Source organism: Danio rerio, chromosome 7, assembly GCF_049306965.1.
Source record: "Danio rerio strain Tuebingen ecotype United States chromosome 7, GRCz12tu, whole genome shotgun sequence".
Classification (NCBI taxonomy): domain Eukaryota; kingdom Metazoa; phylum Chordata; class Actinopteri; order Cypriniformes; family Danionidae; genus Danio; species Danio rerio.
This window is the reverse complement of record NC_133182.1, coordinates 42912954-42934571: the sequence shown is the minus strand read 5'-3', so window position 1 is coordinate 42934571 and position 21618 is coordinate 42912954. Positions and strand designations below refer to the sequence as shown.

At 41.5% G+C, this 21618-nt stretch overlaps 1 protein-coding gene across 7 annotated transcripts; it reads left to right on the top strand.

The window, feature by feature from the left end:
• Positions 1 to 1150: 1150 nt before the first annotated feature.
• Positions 1151 to 20509, top strand: LOC141375427 (uncharacterized). 7 transcript variants are annotated; one of them, XR_012383474.1, is made up of 11 exons: positions 1824 to 2362; positions 3413 to 3538; positions 3702 to 3812; positions 4234 to 4368; positions 4712 to 5548; positions 5652 to 5746; positions 5855 to 5899; positions 6819 to 7311; positions 7591 to 7705; positions 12944 to 13037; positions 19354 to 20508. XR_012383474.1 is itself a non-coding variant. In XM_073908870.1 (10 exons), the coding sequence occupies exons 1-9, from the start codon at positions 2077 to 2079 to the stop codon at positions 7674 to 7676; spliced, it is 2214 nt and encodes a 737-aa protein (XP_073764971.1). In that variant the 5' UTR covers positions 1151 to 2076; the 3' UTR covers positions 7677 to 7705; positions 19354 to 20509. The 7 variants fall into 7 exon arrangements, 3 of the variants coding, with proteins under 3 accessions (XP_073764971.1, XP_073764974.1, XP_073764972.1); XR_012383476.1 differs by lacking the exon at positions 19354 to 20508 and adding an exon at positions 17184 to 17277; XR_012383475.1 differs by lacking the exon at positions 19354 to 20508 and adding an exon at positions 13106 to 13288.
• Positions 20510 to 21618: the final 1109 nt, after the last annotated feature.

Sequence of the window (21618 nt, the reverse complement as noted above, 5' to 3'; positions counted from 1 at the left end):
CCACCATGTCACCCTCGCATGTATATCAATTAAGAAAAATGTATGTAAAACATGTAAATGTCAAACAGAGTCACACACAGCGATCTTCACTTCGCACTGTCAACCAACCACCACAGCAATCTCACCCTGCAGCACAAGACTCTCTGAAGCTAAGCAGGGCTGGTCAGTATGGATGGTCAGTGTTGCTGGTGGAAGTGCTGTTAGAGAGATTGTGTGAGTCCTGATGTCCCAGTAAACGTGAAGGGGACACCATACTGTGTACAACACTCTTCACTTCTTGCGATCATAAGCAGTATATATGCACACATATATATGTACACTGTTAGTACTGCTCCTATACTTGACCTTAGAGCCTTTTTCAAAATGACCTGCTGGAGTTATAATCACCAGTGACTGATATTCACACACTGCTGCCACATAATTCCTCTGTGAGGACTTAAATAATTCAATAAATATTGACTTTGTTGGATTTCTTTTATTAAATGGTGGACAAATTACGCTTGATATTTGTCAACAAAATCTGACATTTAAAAAAAACAGCTTTTATATATATATATATATATATAGCTATGTGTGTGTGTGTGTGTGTGTGTGTGTGTGTGTATTATTCATATTAAAATTAACACCTAAAGCATTTGCCTTCTCAGCGCTGACTATTGTGATGTATTATAAATATTGTGATTCGTTTGTTTCATCTTCAGGTGTAATAAATCAGGTATTTTGAAAGATATGAGTTGTGTTATTGTTATTAATAAGTTGGAGCTGTCTGACTCAAAAACCTTTAAAGGTATTGTGAAAATCCTTTAAAATGTGTGGTGAAAAGGAATAAATACAAACTCAATTGTGCTTTGTGTGTCAATTGTACAGCATCTCAGATCAACACATCTCATATTAAATAAGCTTGGATTTGAAAGTCATTGAGAGACGGATTGTTGATCGAACATGTTTAAAGCTGATCTTACTGTAGTTGCTGACCCCACATTGAAAATGAATGGGAATTTTGTTTTAGATGAATCTGTCCAAAAGAAATGTGAAGTAAATAATAAATTATGTGTGTAAATTGCTGATTTTTTTCCTCTCAGATGGCAGAATTTTATTTCTAAAATCTAAAACAGTATGCAGAAACCTTTAGGTCAGACTTTTAGTGATTTTTCAATGAAAAGTTTATTTTTTATAAGCAGATGGCTTATTTTAATGCCTTGAAACAATTAAACCTCTTCAATATGAGTGTATTTATTATACAGGTTTATGTAACATGATGTACATTATGATCCATGTTTACTAATTAACAAGCAATAATTTGATCACACTTTAATACAATTCTCACTAATAATGAACCTTTAACTATGTGACTTTTCCTTTAATAAACTGTCAATTTACTGTGTTCACTCAGATTAATCAGTGGTTTTCTTCATTTCCCCCCAATTATAACATTTATTGTGATTTGTGTTAATTATTAGGTAGTCTAAATGTTACATTCACCAACCCAAATGGGGTAATCTAAAACAATCAGCTCTGGACATTTTTAAAGAGCTCTTAAAGTTTATTTTCAGCCTTAAAAGTTATTTTTTATATGCAAAAAAACAGAAGAGTAACGTATATTATCAGCTATTTAGTATTCAGTCCTTTATAAAGTGTCAATACAGTAATCTGACACAGAAAACTCAGTCCAGAGCATAGTGATTAGTGAATTTGATCATTTGTACTCGAGTATTAATTTAGTATTTTGGGAAATTAATTTTGAAATATTCTCCGCGAACTGTAAAGCCCGCCCTGTTTGATTTGATTGGCTGACATTTTGACATTGACGAGCTGTTATTTCTGAGGCAGACTCTGACAGGAGCTGTTGTGTATTGATTACGGCCCGGTTTCAGATATGAAATCAGTGCTGGCTCGGTAATATTCACTCATTTCTGTGCTGTTCTGAAGAATCTGAACTTTTGAAAATAAACGCGGCTAGAGACGCCATTCCAAAAATTCCATAAGTGACGTCACGCGGCTAACCACTCTCCAGTTCAGTGATTATCAAGCTAGTGAAAGGATTGTCATTTGAGCGCGTTTACAGAGTTTGAGTAAATGGATCGATTTACTAATTATCTGTCGACTTACAGCACTTTTACGAGTGAAGTAGAACAATTTATGAGTGAAAACACGATGCCTGTGTTTGACCACGCGATGGCAGCAACAGCATCTGTGTGTGGTGGAATGGAGAAAGCGGAGGCAGGTTTGTGGCTCGACACAATCGGCTTCTGCGACGACTTCTGTCCCTGGCTTGACCAGGTGGACGGGACTGTGGTTTCAGAGGCCGCTACAGCACTTCACAAGCCCTCTACTGCTAATAAAGTGGAGAGAAATGCAACCGGTGAGACTATCAGCAAACACTCAAGCTTAATTAGCTGTTAAAACCATTAAAAACAAGAGTAGAGATATAATTCTCCAAGCATTGAGGGATTAAAATAAATGTAGAAATGAAAAAGACACATTACACATGAAACAATAACGATAAATGATCAATAATGGGGTTTAAATAGACTTTAGGATGAGAAAAGTTGTCCTGTGAGGTAAATTGTCCAAAAGTGAGACTTTTCTATTCACTGGGCCTAGCCAAAACAATCAATACACATCCAGCACTATCTTAACCCCCTCAGGATGTGTCCTATTAGAAAATGCAGATATCACACTCACACACACACATATATATATATATATATATATATATATATATATATATATATATATATATATATATATATATATGTACAGTTGAAGTCTGAATTATTCGCCCCCCTGTTCATTTTTTCCCTTATTTTCTGTGTAGCGGAGAGCAGATTTCTCCAGCACATTTCTGCACATAATAGTGTTAATAACTCATCTCTAATAACTGATTTATTTCCTCTTTGTCATGATGACAGTAAATAATATTAGACTAGATATTCTTCAAGACACTTCTATACAGCTTAAAGTGACATGTAAAGGCTTCACTAGGGTAATTAGGGTAACTAGGCAGGTTAGGGTAATTAGGCAAGTTATTGTATAACGATGGTTTGTTCTGTAGACTATACAAAACAAATATAGCTTAAAGGGGCGAATAATATTGAGCTTAAAATGCTGTTTAAACAATTAAAAACTGATTTTATTCTAGCCCAAATAAAACAAATAAGACTTTCTCCAGAAGAACAAATAGTATCAAACATTATCAGACACACTGTGAACTATATATATATATAATTTAGGAATAAATGTTTTAGAACGCCAGAAATTCATTGTATGAGTTAAAATGGATGATTTTCTGTTCGTGCAGCAATCTTCAGTGCATTAAGGAATAGTTCATCATTTTCCATGGAGAAGTTTTGTTATGAATAGTTCAGAAAGTTTCTGAAAATCGACCCTCATGACTGATTTTGTTTTTCAGGTTCATTTTTGGAGACCATCAGCTTCTGCAGTAACTTCTGTTCCTGGCTGGACGAGGAGGACTGGACTGTGGTTTCGGATGCCGGTGAACCCGCTACTGATAATAATGTGGAGAAAAACACAACCGGTGAGTTTGTCAGCAGCCACTAGACTTAAATGACTAAAACACTCTTAAACACAAATGAGAAATGATCAATAATGGGTTTTACACAGACTTTGATCCATGAAGATTTTCATTCATATATTTTATTATTAATAAACTGACCATTATGACTGATTTTGGTGTCCAGGGTCATTTTTGGAGACCATCAGCTTCTGCAGTAACTTCTGTCCCTGGCTGGACGAGGAGGACTGGACTGTGGTTTCCGATGCCGGTACAGCACTTGAGAAAAACACAACAGGTAAGCTTTCTTACATTTAAACCATTTTATAAACTGGGTGAGGAGATCTATGAGTGTATTGGAGGATTAAAATAAATGTATAAATGAAATTAGACACGTTATATATGAAACAAAATGAGAAATAATGTGATTTTAAAATAGAACGGCCTCATGCCAATCATGTTGATGACAGATTTATGACATGTTATGTTGTCTTGGTAATATTTCTTGACAATAACAGGTTATGATGTATTTGTTTATGTCAAGTTACAGTAATACAGGTAACAAAGGCACACAGGTGACTGTTGTAATAGTTGACAGTCATAAGCATGCATAAACTCTCATCCATATTTATGAGACAGTATCATGATGAGTCCAGTAAAGTGTTTGCATTAATCTCCGTTTCTGATTATTGACTATTAAGACTGGTTTTGTCATGCAGGCTCACTTTTGGAGATCATCAGCTTCTGCAGCGACTTCTGTCCGTGGCTGGAAGAGGACTGGTCAATGCATTCTGATGACAGTACAGCACCGTATGAGTCCTCTCCTGATAACAATGTGGAGGAAAACACAACCAGTGAGACCGTCTGCACACACACAAAAGAAATGACAGACATTCAGCTGCTCTTAGTACAAATCATGAGAAAATCAGCAGCTCAAAAGTTGCAGACAGAGGGCAAAATCAAACCTGAACATCATCAGATCAACAACACAATATGATAGTTTAATGCACTTATTATAGACATGAAGCAACTATTCTCACAGGCCTGATTTATACTCCTTAAAGGTCCTGTGAAATTAAAATAATGTATTTAATGTTTTATATTTTTCCTGTTTTACATTTATATATTCTTAATAGCGAACACAATCACTGACCGTCACGTCTCTGATCTTTTCTTTGTTCTTTTCCTTCATTTCAGAAATCCAAACACAAGGCAGCAGGAGGAACAAAATCCAGGCTTTCTTCAGGAGGGTGTGGAAGCTCATGAAGAAGCCTTTCCTCCGCAGAAGACGGAACAAAGGGGAGCCTGATTCTGATCCAGATCAAGAGCCGGATACAGAGTTCAATCCAGATCAAGAGCCAAATCCAGATCAAGAGCCAGATCCTGATTCAGAGCACAATCCAGATCATGAGCTGGGTCCAGATCCAGAGCCAGATCAAGAGCCAGATCGAGAGCCAGATCGAGAGCCAGATCAAGAGCCAGATCAAGAGCCAGATCAAGAGCCAGATCGAGAGCCAGATCCAGATCAAGAGTATGATGAAGACCCAGAGCCGGATCCAGAGTCTGATCCAGATCAAGAGCCAGATCCGGGTGAAGAGCCAGATTCGGGTGGAGATTCAGATCCAGATCAAGAGCCAGATCCGGGTGAAGATCCAGATCGAGAGCCAGATCCGGGTGAAGAGCCAGATCCAGATCAAGAGCCGGACCCAGATCGAGAGCCAGATCCGGATAAAGAGCCAGATCCAGATAAAGAGCCAGATCCAGATAAAGAGCCAGATCAGGATAAAGAGCCAGATTCGGATGAAGAGCCAGATCCAGATAAAGAGCCAGATTCGGATGAAGATCCAGATCGAGAGCCAGATCCGGATAAAGAGCCAGATCCAGATAAAGAGCCAGATCCGGATAAAGAGCCAGATCAGGATGAAGAGCCAGATTCGGATGAAGAGCCAGATCCAGATAAAGAGCCAGATTCGGATGAAGAGCCTGTCCCTGGACCTTCGGGGCTCCAGATCTCGGCGTTAGGAGCCTCTGATGGTAGGCGTCAGTACTATAATATTTGCTAATACAACATATATTTGTTAGTGTAAGATAATATCAGTATGATGGACCTGAAAGCTCTTAAACTCTTCTTTTTCAGGACCTTTGGGAAGTTTCTACAAGCTGGGAGCTATTCTGGGAAGCGGGGCCTTCGGCACAGTGCAAAAAGCGCTCCGTAAATCTGATTGCATGAAGGTAAAACTCTCTTACTACACATTTTGCTGTCTTTAATTGTCTAATTGAGCATCTGTGTTGATGAAGAATATGTGGGAGCAAAAGAATAATTGCATTTCCTCTTTGCAGGTTGCCATCAAGCAGATTGAGAAGGGAAACGATGCCACCCATGTAGTAAGTTGGAAAACAATCACTCTGTGTTTAATTCGTTGATGGTTTGGACACATTTACTGTTGCGTAGTTGAATTTCAAAAGGCCAAATCCAGTCATGTGAATCTGCATGAACATTTCACTCATGGTCCAGTTGAAGAAAGTCATTTTGCAGTTCTTCATCGCTAAACTACTGTAAAATTGACCTTTATGCCCAGATATTGTGGTGAAATCTGATTAATGTGAACAGTTACTGTAGTTTGTGGCTGTAATACAGAAATACTAAAGCAACGTAGCATGCATTTAAACATTAGTTTACCAGAAATGGAAATTCTGTTATTAATCCCTCATCCCCGAGACCTCCGTTCATAACCAGAACACAAATGAAGATGTGTTAGATGAAATCTGAGAGCTCCCTCATCCTTCATAGACAACAAGGGACTCAAAATGTTAGAAAAATACCAGAAACATTGTCAAAACAGTTATCTCCAGTAGTTCAACTGTAATCAAACGAAGCTCCAAGAACACTTTTGTACACCAAACAAATTCTTGTATTCTTGTTGGCATCAGCTCAGAGTGTGTTCACTATGGTCAACACTATGGTCAGCATGGCGTATGGCCATTAGAGTCAGTAGAGCAACAGGCAAGAGTTGCATTGACCACAGTAAACACAAACCCTGATCTGATGCAGAAGACAAACACACACACAGCCATTTTACAGTGTTTTGGTGCACAAAAGTGTTCTTGGAGCTTTGCTTGATTACAGTTGAACTAGGGCCGCACGATATCGGAAAAATCTTCTGCAAAATATATTGCTATTACAGCATTAAGAGCATAAAGCTTTTCTGAAATCTGAAAACATTTATTTTGCGTGAACTACTCCTTTAAATAAAGTCTTCCTTCAGATCTGCATCTACTAACCCCTGTTCTCTCTTTCTCACAGCCTGGTTTAGCTACCAAACCTTTTAAAGAAGTGGAGATCATGCTCATGCTGAAGCGTCCGCCATTGTGCAAATACGTGATCGAAATGTACGAGTGGTTTAATGAACCTAAATGCATTTCAATGGTCCTGGAGTACCCCAAGCCTTGTGTAGTCCTGACTGACTTTGTAAGCAAGAAGGGCAAGCTGGCCGAACCTGTGGCACGATGCCTGGTGCAACAGATAGTCCTGGCAGTCCAGCATTGCATCGACAAAGGAATCGTGCACAACGACCTGCATTCTGACAACATCCTGGTCAACAAGAAGACTATGCAGATCAAGCTGATCGACTTCGGCTGCGCTTACAAAGTGGAAGCACACAACTACGATAAAGCAGTCTTATCTAGCGCCTGGGCTATAGGCTGCCTGCTGCATTACATGATGACCGGAGACTTGGTCAACTACTTCGATGTTAAAGTCAAGGGCAAGATTTCGCTTCCACCCAGCTTAATGAGAGGTGAGTGAACAGACACTAGCTGTGTTTCCATAACCTTCATTTTTCAAGTTAAACCTACATTTTTACGCACATTCTGAAGATTTATGCACATCTTGGCAAATACTGCACTATTAAGGGTATAGGGGGCGGTTTAGGATACAGCCCTTGTCATTGTTAGTCTTTTAATCACACATTTCAGAAGGTATCTTGATAAATGTCAGCTTTAGTGAATATTATACAGTCTTATAAGTAAGATGTAGTCTTATAAGCAGTGTATTAACCTTCTTTCCCCTTGTACAGACTGCCGAGATCTGATCACAAAGTGTCTGAGACAAAACATGACGCTTGATCAGTTCTTACAACACGACTGGATGAAGAGAGCGTAGAATGAAGACGAGACACGATACAGATGAAGGTAAACACAACTCAGCCTGAAGGGAACTACATTTATCAGGTTTAGGATCTCACTTTGATGTCAAAACAACATAAGAAAGCATGTCCAAAACCCTGATCAATTTGATGTCAGAACCTTGACGTCTACCTGACATCTACACACTGATGTCCTTTTGACCACTAAAATAAAGACACATAAAGTATTATAAGAAATGTTTTATTCATCTGAAAGCTTCAAGTACAAATTACAATTAAAGCTGCAAGCAGCGATGATAGGGACCTCGCACCCGGGCTCACCGCCGCCCGGTGGCCTTAGGATGACAGAAAACAGCGAACAATAATAATTTAAGCCGATATATATAAAGAACCTGAGAAAAATCTCTCATTTATGCCAAACTTCCTCTTATCAGCAGGTGGCGCTATAACTGTGACTCAAGATTGGCATGTAGATGCTTTCAATATAGGAATCTTATCAACCATGTGAAGTTTCAGGCAGATCAGACATTGTGTGGTTGAGTTATAAGGACTTCCTGTTCCATGGCGAAGCGTTGAGGTTTGTCATGCCGCCACGGACACGCCTCTCTGCGAAAACTCTAGATCTTGACAATATATCATCACTTGAGCTTTCAGATAACAACCAACCAAATTTGGTGCTGATATGAAAAAATTTGTGGGAGGAGTTTATTACTCTGTAAATCATGACATTTCCTGTGGCCAGCAGGTGGCGCTATAACTGTATCTGGATATTGGCATGTAAACGTGTTCTGGTCTGGACACTTATTAAACATGTGAATTTTGAGGCAGATTGGATAATGCATGCCTGAGTTATAATGACTTCTGGTTTTGTGGCGAATCGTCAAAGTTTGCGGGGCCGCCACGGACACGCCCATCGAAAAAAACTATAAAGCTTCGCAATTTAACATCGCCAAGGCCTTTAGATGACAAAACCCAATTTTGGTGTCGATAGCATAAAATCCCTAGGAGGAGTTCGTTAAGATACAACGCCTGGAAATGGCAAAAATGACACTTATTTGCAGCAGGAAGTTAAAGATATCCGACTTCCTGTTGTGTTTGAGATATGGCACCAAGGGACTTTTTCGTATGTTTTGGCGTGTTTGAGGTGTGTGCCAATTTTCGTGCATGTGCATGATTCGTAGATCAGGGGCTCGTCCGTTTAATTTTTATAGGTGGCGCTGTCGAGTCATTTTGCCACGCCCACTTCAATATTGTTATGGGGATGTGTTCAGGAGAGGACTTTTATCAACCATGTGAAGTTTCAGGCTGATCGGACATTGTGTGGCTGAGTTATAAGGACTTCCTGTTCCATGGCGAAGCGTTGAGATTTGTCATGCCGCCACGGACACGCCCCTCTGCAAAAACTCTAGATCTTCACAATATATCATCGTTAGAGCTTTAAGATGACACCACTTAAATTTGGTGCTGATACCATAAAATTTGTGGGAGGAGTTTGTTACAGTGTAAAACATGTCATTTCCTGTGGCCAGCAGGTGGCGCCATAACTATATCTGGATTTCGGCATGTAAACGTGTTCAGGTCAGGACACTTATCAAGCGTGTGAGTTTTGAGGCAGATCGGATAATGCATGCCTGAGTTATAACAACTTCCTATTTTGTGGCGAATCATCAAAGTTTGCGAGGCCGCCACGGACACGCCCATCGACGAAAACTCTAAAGCTTCGCAATTTAACATCGCCAAGGCCTTTAGATGACAAAACCCAATTTTGGTGTCGATCGGATAAAATTCCTAGGAGGAGTTCGTTAAAATACAACGCCTGAAAATGGCAAAAACGCCACTTTTTTGCCACAGGAAGTTAAAAATATCCGACTTCCTGTTGGGTTTGCGATATGGCTCCAAGAGACTTTTTCGTATGTTTTGGTGAGTTTGAGGTGAGTGCCAATTTTTGTGCATGTGCGTGATTCGTGGATCGGGGGCTTGTCCGTTTAATTTTTCTAGGTGGCGCTGTCGAGTCATTTTGCCACGCCCACTTCCGAGACCCATAATAAACGTAAATTTTCGCCACTTCTGAGGCGTGTGCAAAGTTCCGTGAGTTTTCGGGCATGTTTAGCCCCTCAAAATCGCGATTCATTCCGGAAAAGAATAATAATTAAAGCTGCAAGCAGCGATGATAGGGACCTCGCACCCGGGCTCACCGCCGCCCGGTGACCTTACGATGACAGAGAACAGCGAACAATAATAATTTAAGCCAATATATAAAAAAAGATCTAAGAAAATCACAGATTTATGCCAAACTTCCTCCTGTCAGCAGGTGGCGCTATAACTGTGACTTAAGATTGGCATGTAGATGTCTTCCGGAGAGGAATCTTATCAACCATGTGACGTTTCAGGCACATGGGACATTGTGTGGCTGAGTTATAAGCCAAACTACCTTCTGCCAGCAGGTGGCGCTATGACTGACTCAATATTGTTATGTAGATGTGTTCAGGAGAGGAATTTAATCAACCATGTGAAGTTTCAGGCAGATCAGACATTGTGTGGTTGAGTTATAAGAAATTCCTGTTCCATGGCGAAGCGTTGAGGTTTGTCATGCCACCACAGACACGCCCCTCTGCAAAAACTCTAGATCTTTACAATATATCATCGCTAGAGCTTTCAGATGACACCACTCTATTTTGGTGCTGATACGGGAAAGTTTGTGGGAGGAGTTTGTTACAGTGTCAAACATGTCATTTCCTGTGGCCAGCAGGTGGCGCTATAACTGTAACTGGATATCGGCACGTAAACCTGATCAGGTCAGGACTGTTATTAAATGTGTGAATTTTGAGGCAGATCGAATATTGCATGCCAGAGTTATAAAGACTTCCTGTTTTGTGGCGAATCATCAATGTTTGCGAGGCCGCCACGGACACGCCCATCGATGAAAACTCTAAAGCTTCGCAATTTAACATCACCAAGGCTTTAAGATGACAAAACCCAATTTTGGTGTTTATCAGATAAAATCCCTAGGAGGAGTTCGTTAAAATACAACGTCTGAAAATGGCAAAAGCGCCACTTTTTCGCCACAGGAAGTTAAAAATATCCGACTTCCTGTTGGTTTTGAGATATGGCTCCAAGAGACTTTTTCATATTTTTTGCTATGTTTGAGGTGTGTGCCAATTTTTGTGCATGTGCGTGATTCGTAGATCGGGGGCTCGTCCGTTTAATTTTTCTAGGTGGCGCTGTCGAGTCATTTTGCCACGACCACTTCAATATTGTTATGTGGATGTGTTCAAGAGATGACGTTTATCAACCATGTGAAGTTTCAGGCTGATCGGACATTGTGTGGTTGTGTTATAAGGACTTCCTGTTCCATGGCGAAGCGTTGAGGTTTGTCATACCGCCATGGACACGCCCCTCTGCGAAAACTCTAGATCTTCACAATATATCATCGCTAGAGCTTTCAGATAACACCACTCAATTTTGGTGTTGATACGATAAAATTTGTGGGAGGAGTTTGTAACTCCGTAAATCATGTCATTTCCTGTGGCCAGCAGGTGGCGCTATAACTATATCTGGATATTGGCATGTAAACGTGTTCAGGTCAGGACGCTTATCAAGCGTGTGAATTTTGAGGCAGATCGGATAATGCATGCCTGAGTTATAACGACTTCCTCTTTTGTGGCGAATCGTCAAAGTTTGCGAGGCCGCCACGGACACGCCCATCGATGAAAACTCTAAAGCTTCGCAATTTAACATCGCCAAGGCCTTTAGATGACAAAACCCAATTTTGGTGTCGATCGGATAAAATCCCTAGGAGGAGTTCGTTAAGATACAACGCCTGGAAATGGCAAAAATGCCACTTATTTGCCGCAGGAAGTTAAAAATATCCGACTTCCTGTTGGGTTTGAGTTATAGCTCCAAGAGACTTTTTTGTATGTTTTGGCGTGTTTGAGGTGTGTGTCAATTTTCGTGCATGTGTGTGATTCGTAGATCAGGGGCTCGTCCGTTTAATTATTATAGGTGGCGCTGTCGAGTCATTTTGCCACGCCCACTTCAATATTGTTATGGGGATGTGTTCAGGAGAGGACTTTTATCAACTATGTGAAGTTTCAGGCAGATCGGACTTTGTGTGGTTGAGTTATAAGGACTTCCTGTTCCATGGCGAAGCGTTGAGGTTTGTCATGCCGCCACGGACACGCCCCTCTGCGAAAACTCTAGATCTTCACAATATATCATCGCTAGAGCTTTCAGATGACACCACCCAAATTTGGTGCTGATACGAAAAAATTTGTAGGAGGAGTTTGTTGCAGTGTAAAACATGTCATTTCCTATGGCCAGTAGGTGGCGCTATAACTGTATCTGGATATCGGCATGTAAACGGGTTCAGGTCAGGACTCTTATCAAACGTGCGAATTTTGAGGCAGATCGGATAATGCATGCCTGAGTTATAACGACTTCCTGTTTTGTGGCGAATCGTCAAAGTTTGCGAGGCCGCCATGGACACGCCCATCGACGAAAACTCTAAAGCTTCGCAATTTAACATCGCCAAGGCCTTTAGATGACAAACCCCAATTTTGGTGTCGATTGGATAAAATCCCTAGGAGGAGTTCGTTAAAATACAACGCCTGGAAATGGCAAAAACGCCACTTTTTCGCCGCAGGAAGTTAAAAATATCCGACTTCCTGTTGGGTTTGAGATATGGCTCCAAGAGACTTTTTCGTATGTTTTGGCATGCTTGAGGTGTGTGTCGATTTTCTTGCATGTGCGTGATTCGTGGATCGGGGGCTTGTCCGGTTAATTTTTCTAGGTGGCGCTGTCGAGTCATTTTGCCACGCCCATTTCCAAAACCCGTAACAAACGTAAATTTTCGCCACTTCTGAGGTGTGTGCAAAGTTTCGTGAGTTTTCGGGCATGGTAAGGCCCTCAAAATCGCGATTCATTCCGGAAAAGAATAATAATAATTAAAGCTGCAAGCAGCGATGATAGGGACCTCGCACCCAGGCTCACCGCCGCCCGGTAGCCTCAGGATAACAGAGAACAGCGAACAATATTAATTTCAGCCGATATATATAAAGAACCTGAGAAAAATCACAGATTTATGCAAAACTTCCTCCTGTCAGCAGGTGGCGCTATAACTGTGACTCAAGATCGGCATGTAGATGTCTTTAGGAGAGGCATCTCATCTAACCTGTGAATTTTCAGGCAGATCGGACATTGTTTGGCTGAGTTATAAGCCAAACTACCTTCTGCTATCAGGTGGCGCCATGACTGTGACTCAATAATGTTATGTGAATGTGTTCAGGGGAGGACTTTTATCAACCATGTGAAGTTTCAGGCTGATCGGACTTTGTGTGGTTGAGTTATGAGGACTTCCTGTTCCATGGCGAAGCGTTGAGGTTTGTCATGCTGCCACAGACACGCCCTTCTGTGAAAATTTCAGACCCTAACAAAATGTAATTGCTAGAACTTTCAGATAACAACCAACGAAACTTGGAGCTGATACGAAAAATTTTGTGGGAGGAGTTTATTACTCTGTAAATCATGACATTTCTTGTGGCCAGCAGGTGGCGCTGTAACTGTATCTGGATATTGGCATGTAAATGTGTTCAGGTCAGGACTCTTATTAAACATGTGAATTTTGAGGCAGATCAGATAATGCATGCCTGAGATATAATGACTTCCGATTTTGTGGCGAATCGTCAAAGTTTGCGAGGCCGCCACGGACACGCCCATTGACAAAAACTCTAAAGCTTCACAATTTAACATCGCCAAGGCCTTTAGATGACAAAACCTAATTTTGGTGTCGATCAGATAAAATCCCTAGGAGGAGTTCGTTAAAATACAACGCCTGGAAATGGCAAAAATGTCACTTATTTGCCGCAGGAAGTTAAAAATATCCGACTTCTTGTTGGGTTTGAGATATGGCTCCAAGAGACTTTTTCGTATGTTTTGGCGTGGTTGAGGTGTGTGCCAATTTTCGTGCATGTGCGTGATTCGTAGATCAGGGGCTCGTCCGTTTAATTTTTATAGGTGGCGCTGTCGAGTCATTTTGCCACGCCCACTTCACTATTGTTATGGGGATGTGTTCGGGAAAGGACTTTTATCAAGCATGTGAAGTTTTAGGCTGATCGGACTTGGTGTGGTTGAGTTATAAGGACTTCCTGTTCCATGGCGAAGCGTTGAGGTTTGTCATGCCGCCACAGACACGCCCCTCTGCGAAAACTCTAGATCTTCACAATATATCATCGCTAGAGCTTTCAGATAACACCACTCAAATTTGGTGCTGGTACAATAAAGTTTGTGGGAGGAGTTTGTCACACTGTAAAACATGTCATTTCCTGTGGCCAGCAGGTGGCGCTATAACTGTATCTGGATAGTGGCATGTGAACGTGTTCAGGTCAGGACGCTTATCAAGCGTGTGAATTTTGAGGCAGATCGGATAATGTATCACTGAGTTATAATGACTTCCTGTTTTGTGGCGAATCGTCAAAGTTTGCGAAGCCGCCACGGACACACCCATCGACGAAAACTCTAAAGCTTCGCAATTTAACATCGCCAAGGCCTTTAGATGACAAAACCTAATTTTGGTGTTGATCGGATAAAATCCCTAGGAGGAGTTCGTTAAAATACAACGCCTGGAAATGGCAAAAATGCCACTTTTTCGCTGCAGGAAGTTAAAAATATCTGACTTCCTGTTGGATTTGAGATATGGCTCCAAGAGACTTTTTCGTATGTTTTGGCATGTTTGAGATGTGTGCCAATTTTCGTGCATGTGCGTGATTCGTGGATCGGGGGCTCGTCCGTTTAGTTTTTCTAGGTGGCGCTGTCGAGTCATTTTGCCACGCCCACTTCCGAGACCCATAATAAACGTAAATTTTCGCCACTTCTGAGGCGTGTGCAAAGTTCCGTGAGTTTTCGGGCATGTTTAGCCCCTCAAAATTGCGATTCATTCCGGAAAAGAATAATAATAATAATAATTAAAGCTGCAAGCAGCGATGATAGGGACCTCGCACCCGGGCTCACCGCCGCCCGGTGACCTTACAATGACAGAGAACAGCGAACAATATTAATTTAAGCCAATATATTAAAAAAATCTAAGAAAATCACAGATTTATGCCAAATTTCCTCCTGTCAGCAGGTGGCGCTATAACTGTGACTCATGATTGGCATGTAGATGTCTTCATGAGAGGAAACTTATCAACCATGTGAAGTTTTAGGCAGATCGGACTTTGTGTGGTTGAGTTATACTGCAAACTACCATCTGCCAGCAGGTGGCGCTATAACTGAGACTTAAGATTGGCATGTAGATGCCTTCAGTAATGGAATTTAATCAACCATGTGAAGTTTCAGAAAGATCGGAGTTTGTGTGGTTGAGTTATAAGCCAATCTACCTTCTGCCAGCAGGTGGCGCAATGACTGACTCAATATTGTTATGTAGATGTGTTCAGAAGAGGACTTTTATCAATCATGTGAAGTTTCAGGCAGATCAGACATTTTGTGGTTGAGTTATAATAACTTCCTGTTCCATGGCGAAGCGTTGAGGTTTGTCATGCCACCACAGACACGCCCCTCTGCAAAAACTCTAGATCTTCACAATATATCATCACTTAAGCTTTCAGATGACAACCCACCAAACTTGGTGCTGATACAAAAAAAATAGTGGGAGGAGTTTATTACTCTGTAAATCATGACATTTCCTGTGGCCAGCAGGTGGCGCTATAACTGTATCTGGATATTAGCATGTAAACGTGTTCTGGTCTGGACTCTTATTAAACATGTGAATTTTGAGGCAGATCGGATAATGCATGCCTGAGTTATAATGACTTCCGGTTTTGTGGCGAATCGTCAAAGTTTGCGGGGCCGCCATGGACACGCCCATCGACAAAAACTTTAAAGCTCCGCAATTTAACATCGCCAAGGCCTTTAGATGACAAAACCCAATTTTGGTGTCGATAGCATGAAATCCCTAGGAGGAGTTCGTTAAGATACAACGCCAGGAAATGGCAAAAATGCCACTTATTTGCAGCAGGAAGTTAAAAAATATCCGACTTCCTGTTGGGTTTGAGATATGGCTCCAAGAGACTTTTTCGTATGTTTTGGCGTGTTTGAGGTGTGTGCCAATTTTCACGCATGTGCGTGATTCGTAGATCAGGGGCTTGTCCGTTATATTTTTCTAGGTGGCGCTGTCGAGTCATTTTGCCACGCCCACTTCAATATTGTTATGTGGATGTGTTCAAGAGATGACGTATATCAACCATATGAAGTTTCAGGCTGATCAGACTTTGTGTGGTTGAGTTATAAGGACTTTCTGTTCCATGGCGAAGCGTTGAGGTTTGTCATGCCGCCACGGACACGCCCCTCTGCAAAAACTCTAGATCTTTACAATATATCACCGATAGAGCTTTCAGATGACACCACTCAATTTTGGTGCTGATACCATAAAATTTGTGGGAGGAGTTTGTTACAGTGTAAAACATGTCATTTCCTGTGGCCAGTAGGTGGCGCTATTTCTGTATCTGGATATTGGCATGTAAACGTGTTCAGGTCAGGACTCTTATCAAACGTGTGAATTTTGAGGCAGATCGGATAATGCATGCCTGAGTTATAACGACTTCCTGTTTTGTGGCGAATCGTCAAAGTTTGCGAGGCCGCCACGGACACGCCCATCGACGAAAACTCTAAAGCTTCGCAATTTAACATCGCCAAGGCCTTTAGATGACAAAACACAATTTTGGTGTCGATCGGATAAAATCCCTAGGAGGAGTTCGTTAAAATACAACGCCTGGAAATGGCAAAAACGCCACTTTTTCGCCGCAGGAAGTCAAAAATATCCGACTTCCTGTTGGGTTTGAGATATGGCTCCAAGAGACTTTTTCGTATGTTTTGGCGTGTTTGAGGTGTGTGCCAATTTTCGTGCATGTGTGTGATTCGTGGATCGGGGGCTCGTCCGTTTAATTTTTCTAGGTGGCGCTGTCGAGTCATTTTGCCACGCCCACTTCAGAGACCCATATCAACCTGCTATTTACACCGGGTTTGGTGTGTGTGCAAATTTTCATGAGTTTTCGGGCATGTTTAGACCCTCAAAAGTGCCCCGATAGGGGGCGGAATAATAATAATAATAATAATAATAATAATAAAAAACGGAGCAATTCCAATAGGGCCTACGCACCGTTTCGGTGCTCGGTCCCTAATAATAATAATTAAAGCTGCAAGCAGCGATGATAGGGACCTCGCACCCAGGCTCACCGCCGCCCGGTAGCCTCAGGATAACAGAGAACAGCGAACAATATTAATTTCAGCCGATATATATAAAGAACCTGAGAAAAAATCACAGATTTATGCAAAACTTCCTCCTGTCAGCAGGTGGCGCTATAACTGTGACTCAAGATCGGCATGTAGATGTCTTTAGGAGAGGCATCTCATCTAACCTGTGAATTTTCAGGCAGATCGGACATTGTTTGGCTGAGTTATAAGCCAAACTACCTTCTGCTATCAGGTGGCGCTATGACTGTGACTCAATATTGTTATGTGAATGTGTTCAGGGGAGGACTTTTATCAACCATGTGAAGTTTCAGGCTGATCGGACTTTGTGTGGTTGAGTTATGAGGACTTCCTGTTCCATGGCGAAGCGTTGAGGTTTGTCATGCTGCCACAGACACGCCCTTCTGTGAAAATTTCAGACCCTAACAAAATGTAATTGCTAGAACTTTCAGATAACAACCAACCAAACTTGGAGCTGATACGAAAAATTTTGTGGGAGGAGTTTATTACTCTGTAAATCATGACATTTCTTGTGGCCAGCAGGTGGCGCTGTAACTGTATCTGGATATTGGCATGTAAATGTGTTCAGGTCAGGACTCTTATTAAACATGTGAATTTTGAGGCAGATTAGATAATGCATGCCTGAGTTATAATGACTTCCGATTTTGTGGCGAATCGTCAAAGTTTGCGAGGCCGCCACGGACACGCCCATTGACAAAAACTCTAAAGCTTCACAATTTAACATCGCCAAGGCCTTTAGATGACAAAACCTAATTTTGGTGTCGATCAGATAAAATCCCTAGGAGGAGTTCGTTAAAATACAACGCCTGGAAATGGCAAAAATGCCACTTATTTGCCGCAGGAAGTTAAAAATATCCGACTTCTTGTTGGGTTTGAGATATGGCTCCAAGAGACTTTTTCGTATGTTTTGGCGTGGTTGAGGTGTGTGCCAATTTTCGTGCATGAGCGTGATTCGTAGATCAGGGGCTCGTCCGTTTAATTTTTATAGGTGGCGCTGTCGAGTCATTTTGCCACGCCCACTTTACTATTGTTATGGGGATGTGTTCGGGAAAGGACTTTTATCAAGCATGTGAAGTTTTAGGCTGATCGGACTTGGTGTGGTTGAGTTATAAGGACTTCCTGTTCCATGGCGAAGCGTTGAGGTTTGTCATGCCGCCACAGACACGCCCCTCTGCGAAAACTCTAGATCTTCACAATATATCATCGCTAGAGCTTTCAGATAACACCACTCAAATTTGGTGCTGGTACAATAAAGATTGTGGGAGGAGTTTGTCACACTGTAAAACATGTCATTTCCTGTGGCCAGCAGGTGGCGCTATAACTGTATCTGGATAGTGGCATGTAAACGTGTTCAGGTCAGGACGCTTATCAAGCGTGTGAATTTTGAGGCAGATCGGATAATGTATCACTGAGTTATAATGACTTCCTGTTTTGTGGCGAATCGTCAAAGTTTGCGAAGCCGCCACGGACACACCCATCGACGAAAACTCTAAAGCTTCGCAATTTAACATCGCCAAGGCCTTTATATGACAAAACCTAATTTTGGTGTTGATCGGATAAAATCCCTAGGAGGAGTTCGTTAAAATACAACGCCTGGAAATGGCAAAAATGCCACTTTTTCGCTGCAGGAAGTTAAAAATATCTGACTTCCTGTTGGATTTGAGATATGGCTCCAAGAGACTTTTTCGTATGTTTTGGCATGTTTGAGGTGTGTGCCAATTTTCGTGCATGTGCGTGATTCATGGATCGGGGGCTCGTCCGTTTAATTTTTCTAGGTGGCGCTGTAGAGTCATTTTGCCACGCCCACTTCCGAGACCCATAATAAACGTAAATTTTCGCCACTTCTGAGGCGTGTGCAAAGTTCCGTGAGTTTTCGGGCATGTTTAGCCCCTCAAAATCGCGATTCATTCCGGAAAAGAATAATAATAATAATAATAATAATAATAATAATAAACGGAGCAATTCCAATAGGGCCTTGCACCGTTCGGTGCTCGGTCCCTAATAATAATAAACGGAGCAATTCCAATAGGGCCTTGCACCGTTCGGTGCTCGGTCCCTAATAAACGGAGCAATTCCAATAGGGCCTTGCACCGTTCGGTGCTCGGTCCCTAATAATAATAATAATAAACGGAGCAATTCCAATAGGGCCTTGCACCGTTCGGTGCTCGGTCCCTAAATATCTCTACAATGCATGTAAACTAGCTTGACGTCTAAACGACATCAAATTGAAATCTAACACTGGCGTCAAAAACACGTCAAGTTAATCAGCTGACATAAATCGATCTGCATTTTTATGCTGTTTCTGATGTAGTTTTGTCATCAAGGTGCCCGCTGGGATGCTTCTCATGTCATATAAATATGCGCTAGACAAATGCCAGACATGTTTTTAATATTTCCTCTTGTGTTTTTCTCTGTATGGACTTCACACAGAAAGCAGCAAGGTCTTCTGCAGAAAATTAACAAAACATTTCTATAAAAAACTCATAAAAACCAACACAAACGTCATAAAGAAGCCAAGAAGAACCCACATCTAACTGATCCAGAACCAGAGCCTGATCCAGAGTCTGTCCTGAGACCCAAACACTGCAGGATCAGCGTCGTCATCAGTGCCAGGAAACTGCCTCTTCTGTGCAGGCAGAAATGGAAACCCGTGATGGACTCTGAGGATGTGGATGGTTAAATCTGAGTGCATTTTGAGGAGGACGTGTTGTTCCTCTAGAGGATGAGGATGAAGAAACACCAGCACCAGAACAAAGCATTGGGTCAGGTTTATATGATAAGCAGAAGGTTTAAAACAATAATGAATTACAAAACTGTTAAAAAATGAGCAAGCATTACTAATCTGGCAAATAAATCCCCTGAACACAAATGAAGAGAACTTTAGATGAAATCAGAGAGCTCCCTCATCCTTCATGGACAGCAACAGCCCCAAGTTGCTCAGAAACAAAGTCCAGAAACTGCCGGAAAATCTTTTTTGTGTATTTTTCTGGACTTTGAGGATGAGGGAGATCTCAGATTTCAGAATTACTGATATCAGAAATGATCTAGGAGGAGTAGGGGGTGGTGGAGGGCCTTGTTTTCTTCAGTTTGTGTTGTGGGTGGATGTGTGCATTACTAACACTGACCCTAAAGTAATTGTAGACTTCTATATTTGTAATGTTATGTTTGGACAGCCCTAGGCTGAAATGAGCAAGCATTACTAATCTGGCAAATAAATCCCCTGAACACAAATGAAGATATTTTAGATGAAATCAGAGAGCTCCCTCATCCTTCATGGACAGCAACAGCCCCAAGTTGCTCAGAAACAAAGTCCAGAAACTGCCACAAGAAAACAATTCTGGTATTTTTCTGGACTTTGTGGATGAGGGAGATCTCAGAATTACTGATATCAGAAAAGATCTAGGAGGAGTAAGGTGGTGGTGGAGGGCCTTTTCATGGTGGATTTATTTAATCATCATCCTCATAATCTCTGGAGAAACAACACATCCTCTTCAGATGATCTTACCATCGATATCCTGCAGTATCAGCATTACAGAGGCAGTGTGAACTTTGTTCTGAATAAAGTTGATTGTATTTCCACAAATGAAAGGTTTGCCATTATTTACTCATTCCAGACTTGTTCAAAACTAGCTTGAGTTTGTTGTTGAACACAAAAGTGGATATTTTGAAGAATAGCCATTGACTTCCACAGTATTTGTTTATTCTACTATGGATGTCAGTGGTCATGCGTTTGCAACATTCTTCAGTTCATCTTCCTTTGTGTTCAACAGAAGAAAATGACCACAGAATTTCTATTTCTGGGTGAACGCTCCCTTTAAGTGGTCCCTCATGCAGATATTGTCTCCTAAACACTGCTAATATTTCCCTGGAGCCTCTGAGTATGAGCTGGATAACGGTGAGTTTGCTGTCAGTTCTGTTTTATTCTCATTTTGAATCATTTAAGCACTTTGTTATTCTAACTATAGTCTTGTATATTGAGAGTACATGAAGAGTTTGTTGTGAAAATGCCTGACTCTGTTAAACATCCTTTGGGAAATATTTTAAAAAGAAAACAACAATTGACAGGCGGGCGAATAATTCTGATTTCACAGAGTTCACCACAGCGGAATGAACCACCAACTTATCCTGCACATATTTTATGCAGCAGATGACCGGTATGGTTTAGATCAAAGTTAGTATTCCCGGGTAGCAAAGAATTCTGGCCCAGATTTGGTATAAAGCTGGCACAGCAGGCATTCGTCCAGCACTGGCATGCAGCATGTGGGCCAACATGGCCCAGGTTTAGCTGAGGTGGCACCGTCTTACAGGCGGCACACAGGACTTGGGCCAGATATCAAATGTAGTATTTGGCCCAGATGTTTAAATGTATATGTGGGCCATGTAAGTTTGGTCTATCTTGACCCACTTTTAAAACACATTTAAATTATTTTTGAGTAAAGAAAAAATTCCGTCAATCAGGTGGCTTCAAGAAAAAGCTCAGCCGTAATGCGAAATGCTTCATGGGTTTATAAAAACATTGCAGTCGCGACACACCAACATATCTGGCCCAGTTCAGGCCCAGTTATGGGTTATTAACCTGGCTGAGACTCGGTCCAGATATGGTCCATGTTTGCCTCTTGTATGGAAGCCAGACTTGGTCCATTCATGTAGCGTAATTCACTGTGGCAGTTATTCAGTTCCCCTATAGCGCATGTG

Coding starts and splice junctions, on each gene's coding strand:
- LOC141375427 (XM_073908870.1), top strand. CDS start 2,077: ATGGATCGATTTACTAATTATCTGTCGACTTACAGCACTTTTACGAGT. Junction 5,900..6,818: donor GAAACGATGCCACCCATGTA/GTAAGTTGGAAA, acceptor TCTTTCTCACAG/CCTGGTTTAGCTACCAAACC. Junction 7,312..7,590: donor TCCACCCAGCTTAATGAGAG/GTGAGTGAACAG, acceptor CCCCTTGTACAG/ACTGCCGAGATCTGATCACA.